We start from the raw sequence: 23460 nt of genomic DNA, 5'->3' as shown, positions 1-23460 counted from the left end.
ACTAATACCCTACTAAAGCCATCAAAGCTAGTGGACATTACTGCATGGCAGTGAATTATGCATTCTATGAAGAAGTTCTTTCTTTTGTCTGTCATGAATCCATTGCCAAATCAATTGCGGACGATTTTGAGTTCCAAATATTGTGAGGAAGAAAAATGTCTTTCTCTGAACTTTCTCCACTACATGCATATTATATCTATCCATCTTATTTCTCAACTAAAACTTCCCAAATGCTTTAAACTTTATAATTTATTTATTTTTATTGTAGTTTTAAACTGCCCAATGAACAGAGTTCTCTGGGTGGTATACATGGGAACTAAAAAGATAAAATAGAAAAATAAATAAAAACAGCACATAATAAAACCAAGGTAAAAACAGCAGCAAGGAGTAAAAAGAATGCAACACATAAAATCAAAGTAAAACAAACAGCAAATTAAAGCCATGTGAAGAACTAGAAGCAATCAAATAGTTTGTAAAATGACTGGGTTCGGATGACACGATAACCCACAATGGGTTAAATGAGCCATGGTGGCTTATTTAACCCATCATGGATTATCGTGTCACTTGTCAGGAATTTTTTAATCCACGATGGCTTATTTGGCCAAAATAACTCACTCTGGTAACCCATGGACTGCAGTAGGGGTTATTTAACTCACCATGGATTATTGTGTCATCTGTCGTGCACCGTGGGTTATTTTGCTCACCTACAAACGCCCTGACAGTTTGCTGGGATGGCTCAAAAAGGGAGCCTGTTTTCCCCCCATTCAACCATTTCCCCCTATTCCACAGTTGCCTCTGTTCCTCTTTTTTTCCCTTTGCACTTTTGTGAATTTGCGAATTTACACATTTTTGCAATTGCGGCATTGGGAACACGTTAAAGCCTCTATACCAATAATGGCTATGAGGAGAAATGCAGAATTCTACTTTAGCAAGAAAGCACTATAGCTCTTTAGCAAATGAGAGAAAGAGCGCTACAGCTCTGTATGAGGTTTGGTCCCAATCCTACAAACCCCCAAGACTTTATAGCCCCCACCACCTTTTCAGTTTACATGGGATTTTCACTCCTTTGTGAGTAATCATGCAGGTGCTTCCTGACTAGGCGATGCCTTTTTGGCGCAACCAGGATTTTCAGTCCTCTGTGAGTCACCCAGGATTTTTGCTCCTTTGTCAATGGGTGAAACAATGCCACTGCTCAGGCTGGAGAACTGACGGGGGGGGGGGGGATGACTCAGATTATGCACAGTAGTTTAATAAGCTACTCACAGTGGTTTGTTAGCCTGCTAATGTGGCGGGGCATTGTGGGTTATTTTAAATATCAGCTATTATGACTAGTTTATTAAGCCACCATGGCTTAAAGTGAGGTCCAAACACGGCCAGTATCTGGAAGAATAAAAAGGCACCAAAAAACTCTAATATAGGTGCCCAGCAAGCCTCTCTAGGGCAGACATTCTACAGAAAGGATGCCACCACTGAAAAGCCCCCCTCCTCTCTTGTAACTACTGCTTCATCTCATTTGGTGGTGATAGGCAGCTGGATGAGGACCTCAGACAATGACCTTAGGGTCTGGGTAAGTAGATATGGAAGGAGACACTCCTTTGGGTAACCTGGCCCCAAGTCATTTAGGGCTTTAAAGGTTAAAACCAACACTTTGCACTGGGCACAGAAGTGGACTGGCAGATAGCAAAGTATTCGCATAATACAATAGGATCAGCCGGTGCAGCCTGGCCACTCTTTTTAGGACTAACTGCAGGTTTCTGGAATGTTTTCAAGGGTGTTCTCACCTACAATGTACTGCAATAATCAAAAAGGGAGGTTACTAGAGCACACTAACTGTCACAACTGTCCAGATAGGATTGTAGCTGGAGTATCAGCCTAAGCTGATAGAAGGCATGCTGAACCACCAAGGCCACTGGTGACTCTAGTGACACTAGACTGTCTCCTTTATAAAGTGGCAGTTTAAAGGAGGCAATACACAGTGCAAAAACGAAGAGAAAGGTAAAAAAGGAGGGCCTAAAAAGAGAAGAGGGAACAAAAATTAAACAGTGAAAAACAACAACTGATCTTCTGCTACTGCCATAAAAGTTGTATAATGGGGACAATTATTAGTTATTTAATTAAGTTACAGGGTGGAGGGGAATGCATTCGCCAACAGTATCTGTTCCATTGGTGGACAGACACCATTGGATTTCACCTGAAATAACTCTTTGAGACCAAAACTTTTTATTTTTTAATGAAAAGTGGAAAATAAAATAGTTCAGAACCATACAGAGGAAAATCCTTAACAAGCTGGACTTCACCTATAAAAAAAGTTGAAAAATCTCATGGTCCATGTATGTGTATGTGCAGTGTACCTGTCTTAAACTTTATTGCTGATGCCTACGAGTCTAAAAATTAGGCAATTGATGCAGTAGATGCCAAAGGACCCTGTCATTCTTGCTACACCAGACCAAGTGCAGAATTACAAGTTACATCAGCAAACACGGGTTCACAAACCAGTGTTTGAAGAATTAATGAACATTTGGTGGAGGGAGGGGACATTTCTAGGGAAAAAACAGTGAGGTGTACAACCTCTCTCACACTAGCTTTTGTTCCCAGTGTTCCCTGCAAATATCTACTCCCTCCACAAGGCAATTTCCCCCTAGCTGGGGTTATGTCTGGTGTTGGAGTCCAGCTGGGAAAAGTAGGCTAAAAAGGCAAAGAGATTGGCACGTTTGCACAAGAGAACTTCACAGGTGGGAAAAGAGTTAAGCACGTGTCTGTTGCTTTCCAATTTTTCCCTGAAAATGTGTTGTCCCCTCCATCTATGCAAAACTTTGGTGTTACAAGGTCAAATACCAGGTTGGGAATCCTGTGCTTCGTTTGCAACATGAAGTTATAGCCCAACATGACTATTATTCTAGAAATCATAAATAGTTTTTCAGCTTTGTGAAGGGCTGAGCTTTGAATCTCTGGTGATGGTACCTAATTATTTAGAATCTGCTTGATTCAGATGATAAGGTTGACTTTGTCTAAAAAACCTTGCTCTTTATTATTATGATATTTTACAGAAAACATTCCCTGCTTAGCAGCAGCAGACATAACAAAAATGCTATAGCTTGAGAAGCAACTTTTGATTTGATTTGCAAACTGATGCAGACAACCATCCTGAGAAGGCATAAATATGATATGCTCAATATTTTGTTTTACTTTATTCTATTTTACATAGATGTTGACAAGCCTGATCTGTGAAATATAGTGAAAAGGGATACAATTTGTTCCCCTTTCATAAGCATCATTTTTCCCTAGAGAGCATTGAACAGTGTTTTCTAATATGGATTATGATGTGTTTGAGCTTGCAAAATATTTAATAGCTTGTCTGACACCTATTTATGATTTAACCCTTAAATCAGTGAGTAATGTTGCAAAAACAAAGTGAGAAGGACGAGACAATATCAAACCTATGAAAAAATATAAAAAGATTAGAGCCCCTGGGACACTTAAATAAAAACTATAGTTTAAACTACTCGGAGTTCCCCCAGTCTGAACATCATGAGAAACTCTGGTTAATTTTAAATCAGAAGCAGATGCTTCTCCTTGCAGCAGTATCAGAGAAGGAGAGTGAAGAGGAGAGTAAACGAGCCCAAGGCTGGCTGCTGCTTGTGTATACAGAACTAAATAAGGGTTTAACATTATATCCGAACAGGGTCAGCAAGTGCATTCTGTATGGAGGAAAATCATAACAACTGAAGTGGCTCTCACATTGGTCAAACCATTTTAAAATTCAATGACAAAATGCTTCTACAAGCATTTTGAATACATGAACTTTGAGGACTAGAGCCCAACACAACATCACTTACTGCTACTTGGGAATCTATATAGCTGATTACTTGGCCCAGATCAGCAATGAGAGGTGAAAAATTATTAACTCTTCCCCATCTCCACCCCACCTGCTGCTTTCTTTCTCCCCTACAGACATAGTATAATTCATTCCTGGGAAGCATAAGGAGGAAGACAAGAAGGAATTTAGTTTAGGAACTGTAGATGCCAGATCGTGGTGCCAGATGTAATCAAAACTGTCCCAGTTGTCAGTCCACACTGTATAGCTTTTTCTCTTGCAATGGACCATTCAAAAGGACCTTTGGATACAGGCTTGAGTCTTTGGAACAGACTTGCCCAACCTGGTGTCCTCCACATATTTTGGACTACAGCACCCATGCTGCTTGACCACTGGCCATTGTAGCTGGAGCTGGTGGAAGTTGTAGTCCAAAACATCTAGAAAACACAATGCTGGGGAAGGCTGCTTTGGAACAAAGGTATTTAACACAATAGTCTGAACAACCAATTCATTTTTAAATGTATATGTTTGAAGATGCAGGGATAACCTTTGGTCCCAATGCCTTTGGGGCATCTAACTGGTATTGTGTCATATAACTAAAGAAAGCATTGCTCTTCCAAAGCAGCAAGCATTTTCTGTTTAACCTACAATTCGCTACATCATTTTAAAGATAGAAATCATTGTAATGTTTCTATTTTCCATAATAATGCAATTGTGCTACTTTAGGGATTTTCTTCAGTAAACATTGTCGGATGACCACGGTTAAGATGTAGAGCTAAGCTACCATAAAGTTTCTTTCTTGTGTCAAATTTGATTCTGTGATTACCCGTAATCTATGCTCACCTCCCTCTATAGTGTGAATTATACTTAATGGAAGGGATAATTCTAAAGGAGACAATACAACATAAAGCCTTATCCTGCTATGAGCAGCCTTTTTCAATTTAGTCAATGAGGCTTAGCATCAGACAGAAAAGGGAAAACACTAAACATTTCCCTGCAGTACGAACAGCATACAAACATACCCCTACTTAGAAGATCTTACTTACATCCAAGAATGTATAAGTCCATGTGAATTCTGGCTTCTATACAAGCCACAGGGCAACTTGATAGTATAATGGGGTAATCATTACAATTCAAGGATTCCTCACCCAATCTTCAAGGCCTTTAAAAAAAAGGATACCTGAGAAGGGAAAGCTCTGAAGGTAAAGACAGGCTGGCTGACAGCTGACCTGTTCCACACCATCAAAAACCTCCCAGGTGACCCTCTTCAGGCAAGGAGACTGTTCCTGCTCTGGGTACCCTCCTTGGCTGAGAAGGGAGAGCTTTGAAGGCTACCAGACAAGCACAATGGTTTGTTGCAGGGCCCCACTTGTCTGATATAATACCCATGTCCATAAATATATATTCTACTCAATAAATAGGGCTGCTCTCATTTAATCACAGGACAAAATCCATCCAAGAATCAATCCATTAGTAGTCTTAGCCAACTTACTCCTCAGCTTTAGCCAAAGACAACTTACCATACTGGCAATTTAATTGGCAAACCCACATTCTCAAATTTTAATCCTTTATAATAAAGAAGACAATAATGTACAAGCAATATGGAAAGAACTGGATTCAGATCATTAGAGGTTCAAAAAATAAACACATGAAGCTCCGGAGGCCATCCAAAGTGAAATCATTCCTAGGTGTTGTTGTCCATTCAATAAAAATTCAATGTTGTAATTATCTTCTTACTACTTCTCCAAAGTGTATTACTAGTCATAACCATAGTATTTCTTATATTAATGCTGCAAAAAGACAGATAGGGCCAGCAGCCAGATCACTGACTTCTGATAGATACTTTACAATTAGCCTATGATTCACAAGTGAAAAAATGCAACACTAATTTTAAAATAACAAACAATAAAATTCCTTTAAAATAAAGAGCATGCTTGGTTAATTGTAGTAACTCTAATTAAACACTAAAGACTCTTCTCTTCTTCTTTGGTTCCAAATAACAGTCAGGTAACAGTCCTTAAAACCTGTCATTTGTAAATAGCTCAATTAAGCAACACCAAAATAATGCATTCATTCCACTAAACTGCCTCTAAAGAAGCAAGCTCCAGTGCTGTAATCTTGGAAACCTAAACACCATAGTGAATGGTCCAATGTGCTCCATAATCACAAGCAACTTTCTCTATATGGTAATATAGGCTTACATTGATGCAACACATGTGGTCCATGTTTTCAGAAGATGAAACACCATACCTCAGCAAAACTGTGAATGTATAGTTGCAAACTAATTAGCCACTTGTTGAACATTCTATGGCAATATAACAAATATACTTGCCTGACAGATCATTATTTTCCATCTTTGTCATATTTAACATCAATTAATAAAGAAAATTAATTCTAGTTAGCCACATGTAGAGACAAAATGCTGTTTTCTCTTCATTATCAATAAAGCCTTGTGCTTGCAACAGAGCACAGGCTTCAATAACAAGCCTGATCAGAGGCAGAGTCTCTGGGTAGCCTTCATCTATTATACCCATTCAAAACACAATGACTGCATCGTTGCCAATATATGCCAAGAATGTAAGTAATTAACCCTCTGAGATATGGCAGAGAAAAAGTTACCATCAACAGGAAAACCTAACTAGACAAGAAGAGACCCATGCAATCTACATGACCTCTGACAGGGGAAATACCATCTACACTTTACTACACTTTATTACACACGTGTATGTATGTGTGCTTCTGTATGTAATACACACACATATAAAGGATATATATTAAAACCATTTTGATGAGAGCAAACAGCTTTGTTATAAAAATCATTGCTCACACTGACCAATATTGTTCTCACTTCAGTAAATCGTAAACCTGCAGTACTACTGCAGATGAGGAAACTATTAGTAGCACAAACCTTATGACAACCAAACAACAACCGAAAGACACTGCAAGAGAACATTTCTCGTAAATAACATCTCCCTTCCCTAAAATGTGTGTGTTGATCATTGATAAAGGAAATAAAATCAGGGAAGCAAAAGTAAGGTAATCTTTTACCTCCACCCTCTGAGAAGAATACCTTACTCTGATCCACCTCTTGTCATCTAGGTATTATTAAATTAAGGAGACTGCAGGCCAAGAACAGAAATAGAAGAAGGGAATGGTACACAAAATCTCTTCACAAACCTGTTGCTGTGGATACTGCATTCCTCCCATGGAACCTGGAGTTCGGGCCTGCATTCCAACTGGAAAGCGCTGTGGTCCTGGAGGTCCATATGACTGCCCTGGATACGGACTGCTTGGCTGCGTCTGGGTGTGAGGGTTGTTGCCCACTGCAAACAACTGAGGTCTTTTCATTAACATTGGATCCATCGGGTTGCCCTATGGATTAGGGGAGGGAAAATTAAAATACACTTTTAAATATACTGTATAAAGGGTTTAAAAAGCCACCTTAGTTGATACATTTTCAAAATGTCTTCATTCTGAAACGAAATCTGCTAAAAATGCCTCAACATTCAAAAAGCACAGTGTAATTTCAGGCTTCATATATTACAGCCACAATTCCGAAAAAAGCCTGCTCATAAGGTTCCAGTGCCAGCTACATAATGGTGAAGCTCTTCAAGAGCACACTTGGCAATGGGAAGGACCCATTTCCATGCTTGGTTCCTCCCTACTGGATTATGGCCCATATGTTCTAATTGCCCTCTTTTTCAGACCCTTTACAGTGTTACTGTTTTGCATTCCAAGTCAGTAAGTGAGTCATAAACTGCACTTCACATGAAAAGACTCTTCCGATTTTTGTGTGTGCTTGATTTCAGAAAATAATAAACTGGACTGATTTTTCTTGGCAATACATACAGTGTATTTATAGCATCTCGTTGCTAATATTACTCATTATACAGTAAGTGACACAAACCCTCTTAAGAGCACACATCTCAGAAACAGTAAACTACAGTATCCATTCCTTTCCAGGAAAGTCCACTTATTAGATGTTTAGGGTTTGGGCATGAAAACTGTTAAAAGAGAAACTGAAAACAGTGCGTGCGCACTGCATCCAGTTTCTCTTCAAGTAGTTCTTGCACCCAACTCTCAATTCCCTTTTAAATTCAGCAAGTTTGAAAAGCAGTGTGGCAGTTCAACATGCAGCAGTATGCGCAGAGGAGAATTACTGAATAAAACTATCACATGCACTCTTGTGTATCATGCTCCAATACCCCAACTTTATCATTACTGTAGCTGGCCTTCCCCTGAAGTACCTTTCATTCAGCTCTGTTTTTAGCAACAAATTGTTCAGAATTGAATGTGGCATTCCAAGTGGATCACAGTTTTGACTTATAAACAGTTGTGAAAGCTAAAATGAATAGAACAAACAGTTGTTGACTCTTTTCAACACACATGAATATTAATTTACCTAGTTTTCTGGGCTTTATCAAAACTGCTGTTTGCAACCTAGCAGTTATATTTCAATATCCAATTGTTTCACCCCTTAAGTTACGAATGAATCCAATTTTTCTCATACTTTATTTTTCTTCAGTGTATTTACAAGTGCTGTTCTTATTCATAGGATTGGATCCATACTTAGCCAGATTTAAGTTAAATTAGAGACTAACTTAAGTCCCACTGATTTCAAAAGGTCTATGCTACGTAAGACAATGTCTGGACCCAGCCCTTAATCATTCTTTTCTGTTCCTATTTACCTAAACTTTTTCTTACATCCTCTAATGGGACTCTATAGCAGTGTTCAGACAATCAAATCCTAGCTTAATAACTCAGGATATTTATGACCTCTGTGTACCTCCACACAGCCCCTTTGTTGCTGCTTCGCTCCTCTCTTCACGCAAGTGAGTGAAGAAGCCAGGAAGGCACAGTTAACCATAGCTTCCCATTATGCCCAAACCAGGAACTATGGTTATGGCTTCCAACAAAGCCAGCATTATGAAGCCAAATTTAAGCCATGGTTTCATATCCTGGCTTGGTCAGAAGCTATTGACCACAGTTTCTCCGTTCTGATGTCACGAGAAGCCATGGTTAACTGTGGTTTCTTAGCTTGTTTCCCTATTTGCATGAAGGGAGTAAAGCAGGAGCAATGGAGCTGTGTGCAGGTACATGGGACTTGTGCATATTTTATCTTATTATGCCATAATTTGATCATCCAAACATGGCCTGGGTTATTGAATTTTTCCCCCTTGTTTCCCTTAGCCTCAAATAAGTTCTCAATATTAGTCTATTTCAAACCTGGATGTTTATTGGGTTTATTTATATATATGTTTAATTCATTACCTCTTGCCACACTGGAAAAGTACAAGTAGGAGCTTTCCCTTCCCGAATTACCATGAGTCTTAAAAGCTGAGGGAACTGCACTGGCTGCCTATTCGCTACCAGGCCAAGCTTAAGGTTCTAGTACTACTGTACAAAGCCCTAAACAACTTGGGACCAGGATACCCGAGAGTGCCTTCTCCCTTACCAACCTGCCCAGTCACTGAGGTCATCAGAGGGCATGATCCTGGTGGTTCCACATGGACCGATGGGAGTCCACCAGGAGAGGAGCCTTCAGTGTAGTGCCCCCCCTTTCTTTGGAATTCCGTTACTCGAGGTAAGGCAGGCACCAACACTGTGTTGCTTCCAGCATCTCCTGAATACAGCACTGTTCCAGGAGGTATTCCTTAACTGACCAGCCACGGTTTTATTGGCTTTCTGTTTTTAAAAATCAAAATTTTTATATAGTGTTTTAATCTTCTTATTCTTTTACTATTTTATGTTTTACGTTCACCATTCTGAAATCCGTTTTAGGATATAGAGTGGTATACAAATATTGTAAATAAATAATCAGACATGGGCATTCATTTCACTTTTCCATCTCACAAAAATGGCTTTGTCTAGCCTAACTACCAAATCTTGCTTCCCAAACGTTCTGGGCTTTCAGTTTTTGTTTCTCTGATTAAAGTCACATGTAATACAAAGACACAGGCTGGATAGGATTTTTGTTGCTCTGTGCTTATGTGGTGTTGGAGCTTAGCCAAGTTAGGCAGAGGAGTTAAGACAGAGAGACAATATAGGAAAGATAAAAATGCAATGGTAGCTATGTGGGCTAAAAGTTCCATAAAGGTATTATCACCATAATACCTTTATTACGCCAGCTGGAAGGTCACAACATACTTTGCCTTTTGAGTTCTCCAGAACTCTTTATCAGATAAAATGTTACTATAAAAACTGTCTAGTCCTTTCCTACATCTGTTTCCACTACCAAGAAACCTGTGTTTTGTGTAATGATGGAGTAACTTTTTGAGTAATAGCTGGATTTTAGATTTTCAAAAATGGGGGATCAACCATTGTTTGTTTGTTTTGTTTTCCGAGCAACCTGCAACCATCTCTGTGACTTCATAGTTTGAACATCAGCCAGTTTTTTCCTCCCTTGTATTTTGGCTCTATTTACCATCTTGACGGATGAAAAGTTCTGGGCAACTTGAACAGCCAACATAGATTTGTTAAGAACAAATCCTGCCAGACAAATCTGATCTCATTTTTTGATCAGGTCACCTCCCTTGTGGACTGTGGGAATGCTGTGGATATCATAAACCTCAACTTCAGCAAAGCTTTCAACGAAGTGTCCCATGATATCCTGATGAGCAAACTAGCTCAAAGTGAACTAGATGAAACAACTATCAGGTGGATCCACAGTTGGCTACAGAATCCGGCTCAAAGAGTGCTTATCAATGGGATCTTCTCAAACTGGGGAGAGGTAACGAGCGGGGTGCCGCAGGGCTCAGTCCTGGGCCCAGTGCTCTTCAACATTTTTATGAATGACTTGGAGGAGGAGGTGCAGGGAATGCTGATCTGATTTGTAGATGACACAAAATTGGGTGGGATAGCTAATACCCTGGAAGATAGAAACAAAATTCAAAGTGATCTTGATAGGCTGGAGCGCTGGGCAGAAAACAACAGAATGAAATTTAATAGGGATAAATGCCAAGTTCTTCACCTAGGAAAAAGAAACCAAATGCACAGTTACAAGATGGGGGATACATGGCTCAACAACACTACAAGCGAGAAGGATCTTGGAATTGTTGTCGATCACAAGTGGAAGATGAGCCAACAATGTGATGTGGCTGCAAAAAAGGTAAATGCTCTTCTGGGCTGCATTAATAGAAGCATCCCCTTCATGGATCACTGCCTTGTTGTGGTGAAGGGGCTTGCATAACTCAGTGAAGCCATTAGCTATGCCGTGCAGGGCCACCCAAGACGGACAGGTCATGGTGGAGAGTTCTGACAAAATGTGGTCCACTGGAAAAGGAAATGGCAACCCACTCCAGTATTCTTGCCAAGAAAACCCCATGGAACATATTACAAGGCTAAAAGATATGACGCTGGAAGATGAGCCCCTCAGGTCGGAAGGTGTCCAATATACTACTGGGGAAGAGCAGAGGGAATTTCCCAGTAGCGCCAGAAAGGGTGAAGCGGTTGGGCCAAAGCCAAAAGGACACTCAGCTGTGGATGTGTCTGGTGGTGAAAAGGAAGTCCAATGCTGTAAAGAACAATATTGTTTAGGAACCTGGAATGTAAGATCAGTGAATCAAGGTAAGCTGGAGGTGGTCAAACATGAGATGGCAAAATTGAACATCAACATCTTGGGAATCAGCGAACTAAAATGGACAGGCATGGGCGAATTTAATTCAGGTGACCATTCTATCTGCTACTGTGGGCAAGAATCCCTTAGAAGAAATGGAGTAGCACTCATAGTCAACAAAAAGGTGGGAAAAGCAGTACTGGGGTGCAATCTCAAAAACGATAGAATGATCTCAGTACGAATCCAAGGCAAACCATTCAACATCACAGTAATTCAAGTCTATGCCCCAACCACTGATGCCGAAGAAGCTGAGGTTGACCGGTTCTGTGAAGACCTACAACACCTTCTAGAACTAACACCAAAAAAAGATGTCCTCTTCATCCTAAGGGATTGGAATGCTAAAGCAGGAAGTCAAGAAATCACCGGGATAACAGGCAAGCATGGTCTTGGTGTACACAATGAAGCAGGACAAAGGCTAATAGAGTTTTGCCAAGAGAACACGTTGATTATAGCAAACACTCTTTTCCAACAGCACAAGAGGTGACTCTACACATGGACATCACCAGATGGTTAATATCGAAATCAGATTGATTATGTACTTTGCAGCCAAAGACGGAGAAGCTCAGTAAAAACAAGACCTGGAGCTGACTGTGGCTCAGATCATGAGCTGCTTCTTGCAAAATTTCAGCTTAAATTTAAGAATGTAGGGAAAACCACTAAACCATTCAGGTATAACCTAAATCATATCCCTCATGAAGATACAGTGGAGGTGAGGAATAGATTGAAGGGATTAGACCTGATAGACAGAGTGCCTGAGGAACTATGGACAGAGGTCCGTAACTTTGTTCAGGAGGCAGCAACTCAATCCATTCCAAAGAAAAAGAAATGCAAGAAAGCAAAGTGGCTGTCTGAGGAGGCTTTACAAGTAGCTGAAGAAAGAAGGGAAGTGAAAAGCAAGGGAGAAAGGGGAAGATATATCCAACTGAATGCAGAGTTCCACAGAATAGCAAGGAGAGACAAGAAGGCCTTCTTAAATGAACAAGGCAAAGAAATCGAGGAAAACAATAGAATGGGAAAGACTAGAGATCTCTTCAAGAAAATCGGAGATCTCAAGGGAACGTTTTGTGCAAAGACGGGCATGATAAAGGACAAAGAAGGCAGGGACCTAACAGAAGCAGATGAGATTAAGAAGAAGTGGAAAGAATACACAGAAGAACTATACAGGAACGATCTGAATGTCCCTGATAGCCATGATAGTGCGGTCACTGAACTTGAGCTAGACATCCTCGAGAGTGAAGTCAAGTGGGCTTTAGGAAGCATTAGTAACAACAAAGCTAGCGGAGATGACAGTATTCCAGCTGAGCTATTGAAAATCCTAAAAGATGATGCTGTTAAAGTGCTGCACTCAATATGCCAACACATTTGGAACACTCCACAGTAGCCATAAGACTGGAAAAGGTCAGTTTACATTCCAGTTCCAAAGAAGGGCAATGCCAAAGAGTGTTCAAACTACCGCACAATGGCGCTCATTTCACATGCCAGCAAGGTGATGCTCAAAATCCTACAACCTAGGCTTCAGCAGTATGTGAACCAAGAATTACCGAAAGTACAAGCGGGATTTCGAAGAGGCAGAGGAACTAGAGATCAAATCGCCAACATTCGCTGGATCATGGAGAAAGCAAGAGAATTCCAGAAAAACATCTATTTCTGCTTCATTGACTACGCTAAAGCCTTTGACTGTGTGGATCACAACAAACTGTGGCAAATTCTAAAAGAGATGGGAGTACCAGACCACCTTACCTGTCTCCTGAGAAACCTGTACGAGGGTCAAGAAGCAACAGTAAGAACCAGACATGGAACAACCGATTGGTTCAAAATTGGGAAAGGAGTACGACAAGGCTGTATGTTGTCACCCTGCTTATTTAACTTATATGTGGAGTACATCATAAGAAACGCCGGGTTGGATGAATCACAGGTCGGAATTAAGATTGCCGGGAGAATTATCAACAACCTCAGATACGCAGACGATACCACCCTAATGGCAGAAAGCAAAGAGGATCGAAAGAGCCTCTTGTTGAGGGTGAAAGAGGAGAGTGCAAAAGCTGGTTTGAAACTCAACATTAAAACAACTAAGATCATGGCATCTGGCCCCATCACTTCCTGGCATACAGAAGGAGAAGCAATGGAAGCAGTGACAGATTTTACTTCCTTGGGCTCCAAGATCACCGCAGACGGTGACTGTAGCCATGAAATTAAAAGACACTTGCTCTTTGGGAGGAAAGCTGTGGCAAACCTAGACAGCATAGTAAGAAGCAGAGACATCACCTTGCCAACAAAGGTTCGTATAATCAAAGCTATGGTTTTCCCAGTAGTAATGTATGGCTGTGAGAGCTGGACTATAAGGAACGCTGAGTGCCGAAGAATTGATGCTTTCGAACTGTGGTGCTGGAGAAGACTCTTACGAGTCCCCTGGACTGCAAGGAGGTCAAATCAGTCCATCCTAAAGGAAATCAACCCTGAGTGCTCATTGGAAGGACAGATACTGAAGCTGAAGCTCAAATATTTTGGCCACCTAATGCGAAGAGAAAACTCCCTGGAAAAGACCTTGATGCTGGGAAAGATTGAAGGCAAAAGGAGAAGGGGACAGCAGAGGATGAGATAACTAGATAGCATCACTGATGCAGTGAATATGGACTTGAGCACAGTCCGGGAGATAGCGCAGGACAGGAAGGCGTGGCGTGCTATGGTCCATGGGGTCACGAAGAGTTGGACACGACTTAACGACTGAACAACAACAGCAACAATAGAAGCATAGCTTCCAAATCCCAGGAAGTACTAGTTCCCCTCTATTCCGCACTGGTTAGGCCTCATCTGGAGTACTGTCTCCAGTTCTGGGCACCGCACTTTAAGAAGGATGCAGACAAGCTGGAGAGGGTTCAGAGGAGGGCAACAAAGATGATCATGGGACTGGAAACAAAGCCCTATGAAGACAGACTGAGAGAACTGGGCATGTTTGGCCTTGAGAAGAGAAGACTGAGGGGAGATATGATAGCGCTCTTCAAGTCCTTGAAAAGTTGTCACAGAGAGGAAGGCGAGCATCTCTTCTCGATCATCCCAGAATGCAGGACACAGAATAACGGGCTCAACTTATAGGAAGCCAGATTCCTGCTGAACATCAGGAGAAACTTCCTGACTGTTAGAGCAATACGACAATGGAACCAATTACCTAGGGAGGTAGTGGGCTCTCCCACACTGGAGGCATTCAAGAGGCTGGACAGCCATCTGTCAGGGATGCTCTGACTTGGATTCCTGCATTGAGCAGGGGGTTGGACTTGATGGGCTTATAGGCCCCTTCCAACCCTACTATTCTATGATTCTAGGTATTTTGTGACCTTTGATTGGCCTAGTAAAGCTATTACAGTGAGACAGTTTTTGGAAATTTTATTTTCGAATATAGGAAAGGCTGGTCGGGAAGTAGAGTAGAAAGGAAAAGTGGAGTGGTGAGAAAAAGACTGTTGTATTTGTGTATGTGTGATTTAATTTTTACCATTCTTAATGTACTGCTGGTACTTCCAGCCTCAGGAAAAGATATTTGGAATCCATCTCAGTTAACTGGTGAAGATTCTGAGTTTTGAGGGTATGGATTCATTCTGACATATATTTCCCCTATTTTACCTTTTTTAATCTGACTTTACTAAGACCAAATACATAATTCTGTTTTATGTATACTTTTATGTGGAGTTTTAAATGTATTTTATTTTGTTCTCTTTTGACTGGTTAGTGGACTAATTCAATATTTTATTCTATTCTATCTGCAGCTTGACACAGGAAATGAGTATGATGTACTATTTCCTAAATTAATAAAAAACACGGTGTCTAAAAATTACACAAACTATACCCTCCTTAATGTTCTAAAATACTACACTGATTTGTAAATTAACATGTTTTAGTGATCAGATTTGCATCACTATTTAAGACCTAGGTGAAGAATTATCAGTAGCAAACCTGATTTAAAACAATGATTCAAATTGCCTTAATTTAAATCAATGCATCCTTTCTACAAGCACTCTGAAGTAGGTACCAGTCAGCTGTACAAAAGGGGAAGGAGACCCAACAAGCAAGGAACCAGTTGTGACTGGCTGGCTGCTGTTATAGCAGCACAGTCTGCATGCGTTGCAGCAAGGTGTCTTTTTGGTTGTACGAATCTGAGTGGGAGCACCCCAGACAGACCCACAGCTTTTGCAGCACACCACAAGCAAGTTCTGGCTGGTACTGCCTCTGTGACACTGCCACCTCACAGAAAGGAAGAGAGAAAAGAGGCCACTCACCTCACCAGACAGCCACCCAGAAATGGCCTTCAGCCCTCCACATGTCTGCCCTTGACTACAGGCCAGGAGAAGGAGGTGAACAGCTGCCAAGAAAAGCCTCCTCCATGTACCCTAAGCTGTCCTGCTGCTTTGCAGGGAAGGAGGAACAGGGCAAGCCTGGAAAGGCCTCCACAGTACTGCTGCAGCACTCAGAGCTGGGGCGGGGAGGAGGAGAGGACTCCATGTGGCCTCTGCAGCACAATGCTTATCTCAGTGTAGGGGGGTGGGAAGAAGTTGCTGGGTGCTTGGAAAAGGCCTCCATGTAGCCTCTACAGAACTACCACCACTTGACCGGGCTGAGAAACATTTCTGTAAAGCACACTGCCTATCATCCCCTTGCTTTTAAGCTGAGGGGGGGGAGAGAGAGAGAGAGATTACATTATCTCACAGTGGCATGACTCCATGGAAAATGATCAGCCTTATTCACTCTTTTCCTCCCCCTTACTATCCTTGTCAAAGAGTCATTGACAATTCACAACAATCCTATCTGTGGGGCTGATTCCACAGAGTAATGTTGGGTGACCATTCCTCAGCCCCTTGGCAACTGAGCTATGGAATTCCGCAGGGTACCATCTTGTGCTCAACATCATTTAACATCTACATGAAGCTGCTCGGAGTGGTCATTAGGGGATTTGGAGCCAAGTGCCATGAGTGTGCCGTGATATCTGAATCAGGAGAGGCTGTGGAAGTCCTGGATCAGTGCCTGAACTCAGAAATGGGCTGGATGAGGGCCAATAAAATGAAACTGAATCCAGAACAGACAGAAGCCCTGTGCGTGAGTGGTTCTGGAGTCTGGTAGAACAACCCCATGCCTGTTCTGCATGGGGTTGCACTCCCTCTGAAAGATCAGGTCTGTAGTTTGGGAGTACTCCTAGATCCATCATTGTCACTGGAGGCCCAAGTGACCATGGCAGCTCAGAATGCCTTTTACCAACTTTGGCTGGTTTGCCAACTATGGCCTCTCCTGGACAGGGATAGCTTGGACACAATGGTACAGGTGCTGGTAACCTCAAAAACTGCATAAGTGCAATGTGCTCTATGTGGGGCTGCCCTTCAGGCTGCTCTGGCAGCTGGAGCTAGTGCAGAACACAGCAGCTTGGCTGCTGCTGGGGGCTGCCCCTTTCCATCATGGAACTCCTTTGCTGAGGGAACTGCACTGGCTGCCTATTCGCTACCAGGCCAGGCTTAAGGTTCTAGTACTAGTGTACAAAGCTCTAAACAACTTGGGACCAGGATACCTGAGAGAGTGCCTTCTCCCTTACTAACCTGCCCAGTCACTGAGGTCATCAGAGGGCATGATCCTGGTGGTTCCACATGGACATATGGCCCACTTGGAGTCCATCAGGAGAAGAGCCTTCAGAATGGAAGCCCCCTTTCTTTGGAATTCCCTGCCCCTGGAGGTCAGGCAGGCACCAACACTGCATTGTTTCCAGCACCTCCTGAAAAAAGCACTGTTCCAGGAGGTATTCCTTTATTGGCACTATGTTTTTTAAACAAATACAATTTTAATGTGGTGATTTAATCTTTTTATTCTTTTATCTTTTGTGTTTACCACTCCGAAATCTGTTCTAGACGTGGAGCGGTATATAAATATTGTAAATAAATAAATAAAATAAAAGCAAAAATTATGTTGTGAAAATTGTGTTACCTCCATGTTGTCTTCTCCACGTTGTGTGTGTGTACATTCCCTTTATTTCTCTATGCCTTGTGTTTGTGTATTTTTCTATGCCCCTCATGCACTTTCTGTGTGTGTGCATGTGTCTGTGTGTGAGCTCTCTGAGTGTCATGCTTTCTTTGTATTATTATTCTTCTGTCTACTCTTTTTTGAGCTGTGCATGATATCGAAAGAGAAATGGAAACAGGGAAGAAGCTGTATGTGGTGGTGATTGTGCACAATTCTCTGACACAGAGATGCTCTTAACTGGGCTAGGAATCTACTGGCCTCAGTGATCCTCAACTGTAAAATGGAAAGCTTATAAATGCTTAAAAAAAACACCTTTATTTGCTTTGTGTGTGTGTGTGTGTGTGTGTGTATGAGAGAGAGAGAGAGGGAGAGAGAGAGAGAGAGAGGGAGGGAGGGAGGACCATTTATTATAGTTTCTCAAGCTAAAAAAATTTTTTTTTACATCTCTCAACCTTGAGTGTTATGTTCCTCTCCCTAAAATGGTCAAATGTTTTCTGAAAAGTCTTCTATATATTTAATGCCTGAATGATATAATATGTATTATTTATCTGCTCTGCACCTAGGGCATTTTCCTGCTTTCCAGGTGTGGCACAGTTGCAGTCTGGATTGTCTGGATTGTTGTTGTTGGATATCATGTGTGGATGGTACTTAAGCAGCAGTTCTTTTCAACAGACTGCAGGTGGGTCAGAGGTCCCAAACCACATACAGTGTACTGAGTGCAGAAAATCCTGTTGGCTCTGACACCAAGAGCCAGAATATACATTTTCATATATACATATAAATTAGCATATGCAAATTTACTGCCTGTGGAACTGGGCCCAGAGTCTTTTCAGTACCTAGCTACACCCTCGTGGTTTTACAGCAGCCAGCCACCAATAACTTGTACCATTAAAGTATTTCATTCAGTACATGAAAGGGTGCTTGAGGATATAGACAGATAGTCCCAGCACTTGTTGACTTGTTGTCACCTCAAGCTTGAACTGGCCACAAACCGTAACATATCACTATCTTTGCCCTAGAAGAGGAAGAGCTTTCCAAAACCATATTGGAAATTATTTTACTTGAACCTGTCTTTTTCTTTTTTGTAAAGGACAATGGGGCTCAATGACTAGGTGTACACATACAGACCAGGTGAAATAGGCTTCCCAAATGCTAGGTCAAGACATGTCATTAAACTCTGAGCACTCCATGAATGGAGGTACCAGCCTACATATAAGTGGAGTCATGTAAAATAAGCATTTAGGAAGATGGTGCTTGTGCCTATTATTATTAAATATTTGTGCACAAATTTGAAATGATAGGGGCCTGGTATGGTTGTTACTCTGGAATATGTTTACCATCATACAGCCTTTGCTCATCACCAACCTGCTGCCAAAGCTTCTTACCACTTTATTTAAAGGAACATTTTGTTCTACCTGTAACAAACCCAGGAATTCTGAAATACAGATAATCACCTATCAGCTACGGACATAGGAGCTCATTAAGTTCCTTCCTCTGATCTATGCAGCAAAGTTTTGAACAAGGTTCAAGTCATAAGAGGTAAATCACAAGCTTTTTACAAGATAACATAAGGAAGCACCTGGGATATACAATTCCTGGACAAGGGCTTATCCTTGATAAACACACGTGGACTTTTCAATTATTGGGTCAAAAGCGAATAATGTCAGATGTGTATGACTACAGAAGTACTGTTTAAAAATTGATAACCTTGATTACATAATCAATCATTTTTAAAAGCTACAATCTTGCATACTTAGACACAAATAAGTCCTAGAGATTTCAGTTGCACAGATACATACAACAGCATGCAGAATTGCACCGTTAAAATTTGACTTAACCCTACTATTGCACTGCAACTCATCTCAAAGACACAAATATGATTAGATAAATTCAAACCAAGATATAAGTTATGCATATTAATTACTGTAATATTTTTCAAACAGTCCATCACTAATTAAAATTCACAGATCATGTTTTTAAAAATACAGCAGCTCAGTTGCATTTGCACATACACCAACTCTAGGAAAACATACTGCTCAGAGGAAAGGTGCACTCTCCTCCACAAAGTATAATCACAGTGACGTGACCCATTTTATCAATCCATAGCTTGACTAGTATACATCTTATGAGCCACATCCAATGTCACGCTAGTGGATCTCCCCTTGCACAACAGGAATTCCCTTTGCTTGCCTTCCCCCTGCATGCCTGCCCAATCTGCTCTGGAGGATTTCCCAACCCTCCCAATCAGATTTGGGAAGTGTGAGGGTGGGGGGGTGCCGCCAGTGGTTTCTGTTCCTTTGGCAGATGGACAGCATTAGATAGAATCCTATATGGACACAGCAGCAGTTAGGAAGTTATACCACAACATTTCTTTTGGAATTGTTAAGAGAAACAGTTGCTGGGGGGTAGGGGAGTTCATCTTAAAACATTAAATTGAAACCTATCTTCCAGCTCTCGTTTCTCAAGCTAAACTGTTGGCCTCTACAGAGTAAGGAAGCAAATTTCAAAGTATCACCTTCTTATCTTGCATGTTATACATTTATTCCAATATTGCTTTAGAAATGTTGGGTCAGAGAGGATCGGCCATTTGCTAGCTATTTATTATGCTGTTGGGTAAACCTATGATTCCTATTCACCAAACAAATCACAACAAAAACAAAGAAATCTGTTTTTAATGAACTACATACAAGTTGACTCTTTATGGTGCCACTGGAAGTGCAAGCAGAGGTTAAAACAACATTTAAACCCAATTACATATGTTTATCATACCCGATGGCCAAAAAAATCCTACAGGCTGAGACACGCTGACTACACAGCTTAATACTGTTGCCCTTCAATATTATTATTGTTATTATTACAGAGTAGTAGCGGACTCAGGTCATGATGCCATATTTTGCCCTTACTTTAAATGTCTATGCTTTGAAACTTCTTCAGCTTCCATGTTCAGCTCTCCCTTCTAGTTTATTTTGAATCAAAAGTATATGATTCAAAATTAAATTACTTTGGACTAACCAAACCAAGGTGTTCTTTAGATTCATATAGTAAAGAGTCTTCTCCTATATGAGAAGAGCCATCCCAATTATTAAGATTATAACTGAAGGCCTTATTGTAGGTTCCTTGCCTGCAGTAGATTTGTTTCAGGTGTACTAAAAGACTGCATTTTCAGTGGTGACACTGAAGCTGTGGAACTCTCAAGCAGAGACCCCATTCGCATGTAACAGCAGCAAATCATGGATTTAAGATTTGCCAGGGTTGAGTGCTGCCAACATTCTGAATATGCAACCTCTGATTGGCCCAATGGATTAATCATGGGTTAAACAACAGAAAGTTAACCTAACAACTAATTGTAGGTTAACTTTGGATTGTTTAACCCATGATTCACCTGTAGCGTCTGGGTTCACACATCATGGGGCAACCTTTTATCAGGCTGATCAGGAGTTGTATATTCAGAATGCCAGTGACACGCAATCCCAGCTAATCTTAGGCTAATCAACTGACAATTTGCCACCATTACGTGAAAACTGGGTCAGATTCTTCATGTAGTTTTAACAGGCCTGTGAAAAAAACTCCCAGTTCCAAAGGCTTTTGATACCTAAGATATTTGGGGGGGGGGGGGTGTGTGCTGTTTTATAACACTGTAGATCAATTTTAATGGATAGGATCCAGACACAGAAAAGCGTAACTCTGCTTGTGCAATAAGGCTTTCCTGGCTCCTTCCGCTACAACATCCCCCTGTACCCACCAAATACCAATCCTGAGGGTCAAGGGACTCTCTTGAATGGTGTATGATGGGGCAGGGGAGGGGGGCTGCAACAAGAGAGGGAAATCATTTAACAATTCTGCCTTTGGAATGCAGAACTACCTTTCCACTCATACAAGACATCTCTGGATCCAAGCCAATGTTTTTATTCTGTTTTGTTTTACAATCTATTTTATTATTGTTGTTTTTATTACTATATATTTCATTGTGCATTTCTATTCAATAGTGGTATAAAAGTTTTAAAAAATAAATAAGAAAAAGAAACAAGACAATAAAACCCCTACTACAATTGGAAATTCCATTGGCACTATTCATCAAGGAGATAAATGCCACTTACCGGTACTCATTTCTATGTTCATATAAATAAAAAAATTGTATTTGAGGAAAAATAGTATTCCCAAATTTATTCCACTGTGAACCAATAAAATTAATCAATTTTTATCAGGACAGATAAAAGGAAGTACTTCTTCACACAGTGCATAGTTAAAGTATGGAATTCGCTACCACACGATGTAGTGATGGCCACCAATTTGGATGGCTTTAAAAGGGGGTTGGAGGAGAAGGCTGTTGATGGCTACTAGTCCTGATGGCTATGTGCTACCTCCAGTACCAGAGGCAGTGAGCCTATGTATACCAGTTGCTGTGGAAAATGGGTGGGAGGGTGCTGTTGCTCTCATGTCCTGTTTGTGGATTCCCAGTCGACAGCTGGTTGGCCACTGTGTGAACAGAATGCTGGACTAGATGGACCCTTCATCTGATCCAGCATGGCTCTTCTTATGTTCTTACTTCTAGGAATAACTGTTGCATGAAGATCAATCGCCTAAAACCTTTTTGTGTGGTTCAGGAGCCCCGACCTGGCCACAGGCAAGTTCCTCCAGGTTTTACCTATTGGAGCTGTAATGGCTTGGGGTCTGACTATCTGAGGGACCACCTGTCTCAGTACAAACCTGCTCAGTTATTAAGAGGAGACGCCCTTCTGAAGACACCGCCGCTTGCAGAGGCCCACTTGTCGGGAAGGGCTTTCTCCTATGTCGCTCCTTAGGAGTTGTGACTAGTCCCCACTCTCTCTGCATGCAGAAAGGGGTCAAGACACATCTTTTAAGCTTGGGTTTTAAAATTGTTGTCATAGTTCTTAATGTTGCTCTTATTGTGTTATTATGTTTTTTCATATTTTTAAAATGTTTGTACACTGCCTTGGTTGGTTTAGGAAAGGTGGTAGAGAAATACCTCAAATAAAGACATTAAAAGTTTTCAAGGGTACACTTCTGGCCTCCAGAATGCTTCCCTCTGGTGCCACCTGGGTTCAAAACATATAAAAGTGAGTATAAAGCAGGAACCAAAAGAAAGATGCTATTCTCAAGTAACAAGACGCTTCAGTCAAGTTGCAAAATGCCATGTTAGCCTATAGTCCCAGGCCCACTGGCCTGTGATGCAAGTGCATCAAATAATATATTCGGATCAAGCTGGGGCTATTGGCAGCCATACTCAAATTTAGATTTGGATAATGTGTTCTCCAGTTGGCACTGGGCAGGAAGTACTACTTTGCGACAAGGGCAGAAGGCCAGAGCCCCAGTATTTATACCACACTTAGTCATGATGGTTATCAATTACAGGTGCTGATGTTGCACACCCCTATCTATTCCTTTCTGTGCCCAAAGAGGGCTCTCACACCTTAACACCCACAGTCTCTAGCTTAAATCCTAGTTCTAGGCCAGAGTGTCCAGGCCGGAGTTTCTCCCCCATAATGGGGAGAGCAGCTTCTGCTAAAGAGGTCATAGCCTCCCTAACTTCAGGAGAACCACACTGAGGAATGCAGCATTCTCAGGAAGCTTGCTGGAGATAGAGCTTGCTGCCACGCTGGACACTGTTTGGCAACAAGCTCCACCCATGGCAACATGAAAATACTACAGAAAATGAATTGCACTGTTAATATATTTTAGAGAGTGGAGAATACCCTAAGAGGACACAACTATACTGACATTGGCATTCACATTGGGGAAGGGCATGTTCAAAAATACATCCACTCTATTTTATATAGTTCTATATTAACACAGATAAAAAATGTATGCTGGTCATATATCCTCTGCATTTATGGCAAATTATTAATCAAGTCCCACCTGAAACAATTTGTTAAATTGATTTTAATCACTGGGCCTCTCATGTGAAGCTTTGTATAATCAGCATTTCATTTACAAAATTAATTGCCTGATTGATTCTCAAGAGGCAGTTGCTGTCATTACACTGCTGTCATAACTTTTGAGAAGGGGTGTCACAGCATGG

The 23460-nt window shown here is 41.2% G+C and overlaps 1 protein-coding gene across 6 annotated transcripts in view; it reads right to left on the bottom strand.

Moving 5' to 3' along the window:
- The window catches only part of ARID1B (AT-rich interaction domain 1B), a 536503-nt gene that overhangs the window by 481101 nt on the left and 31942 nt on the right, over positions 1-23460 (bottom strand). For all 6 annotated transcript variants that reach the window (XM_084827884.1, XM_084827885.1, XM_084827886.1 and 3 more), the window contains exon 2: positions 6992-7186. In XM_084827884.1, the coding sequence (XP_084684010.1) occupies positions 6992-7186 (195 nt within the window). The remainder of the gene's footprint in view (positions 1-6991; positions 7187-23460) is intronic.

This window comes from Heloderma suspectum, chromosome 1, assembly GCF_057233095.1.
Source record: "Heloderma suspectum isolate Gila_16-S chromosome 1, 16-S_ref, whole genome shotgun sequence".
Classification (NCBI taxonomy): Eukaryota; Metazoa; Chordata; class Lepidosauria; order Squamata; family Helodermatidae; genus Heloderma; species Heloderma suspectum.
The sequence above is the reverse complement of the archived record's forward strand: the minus strand, read 5'-3'. Positions and strand labels throughout refer to the sequence as shown.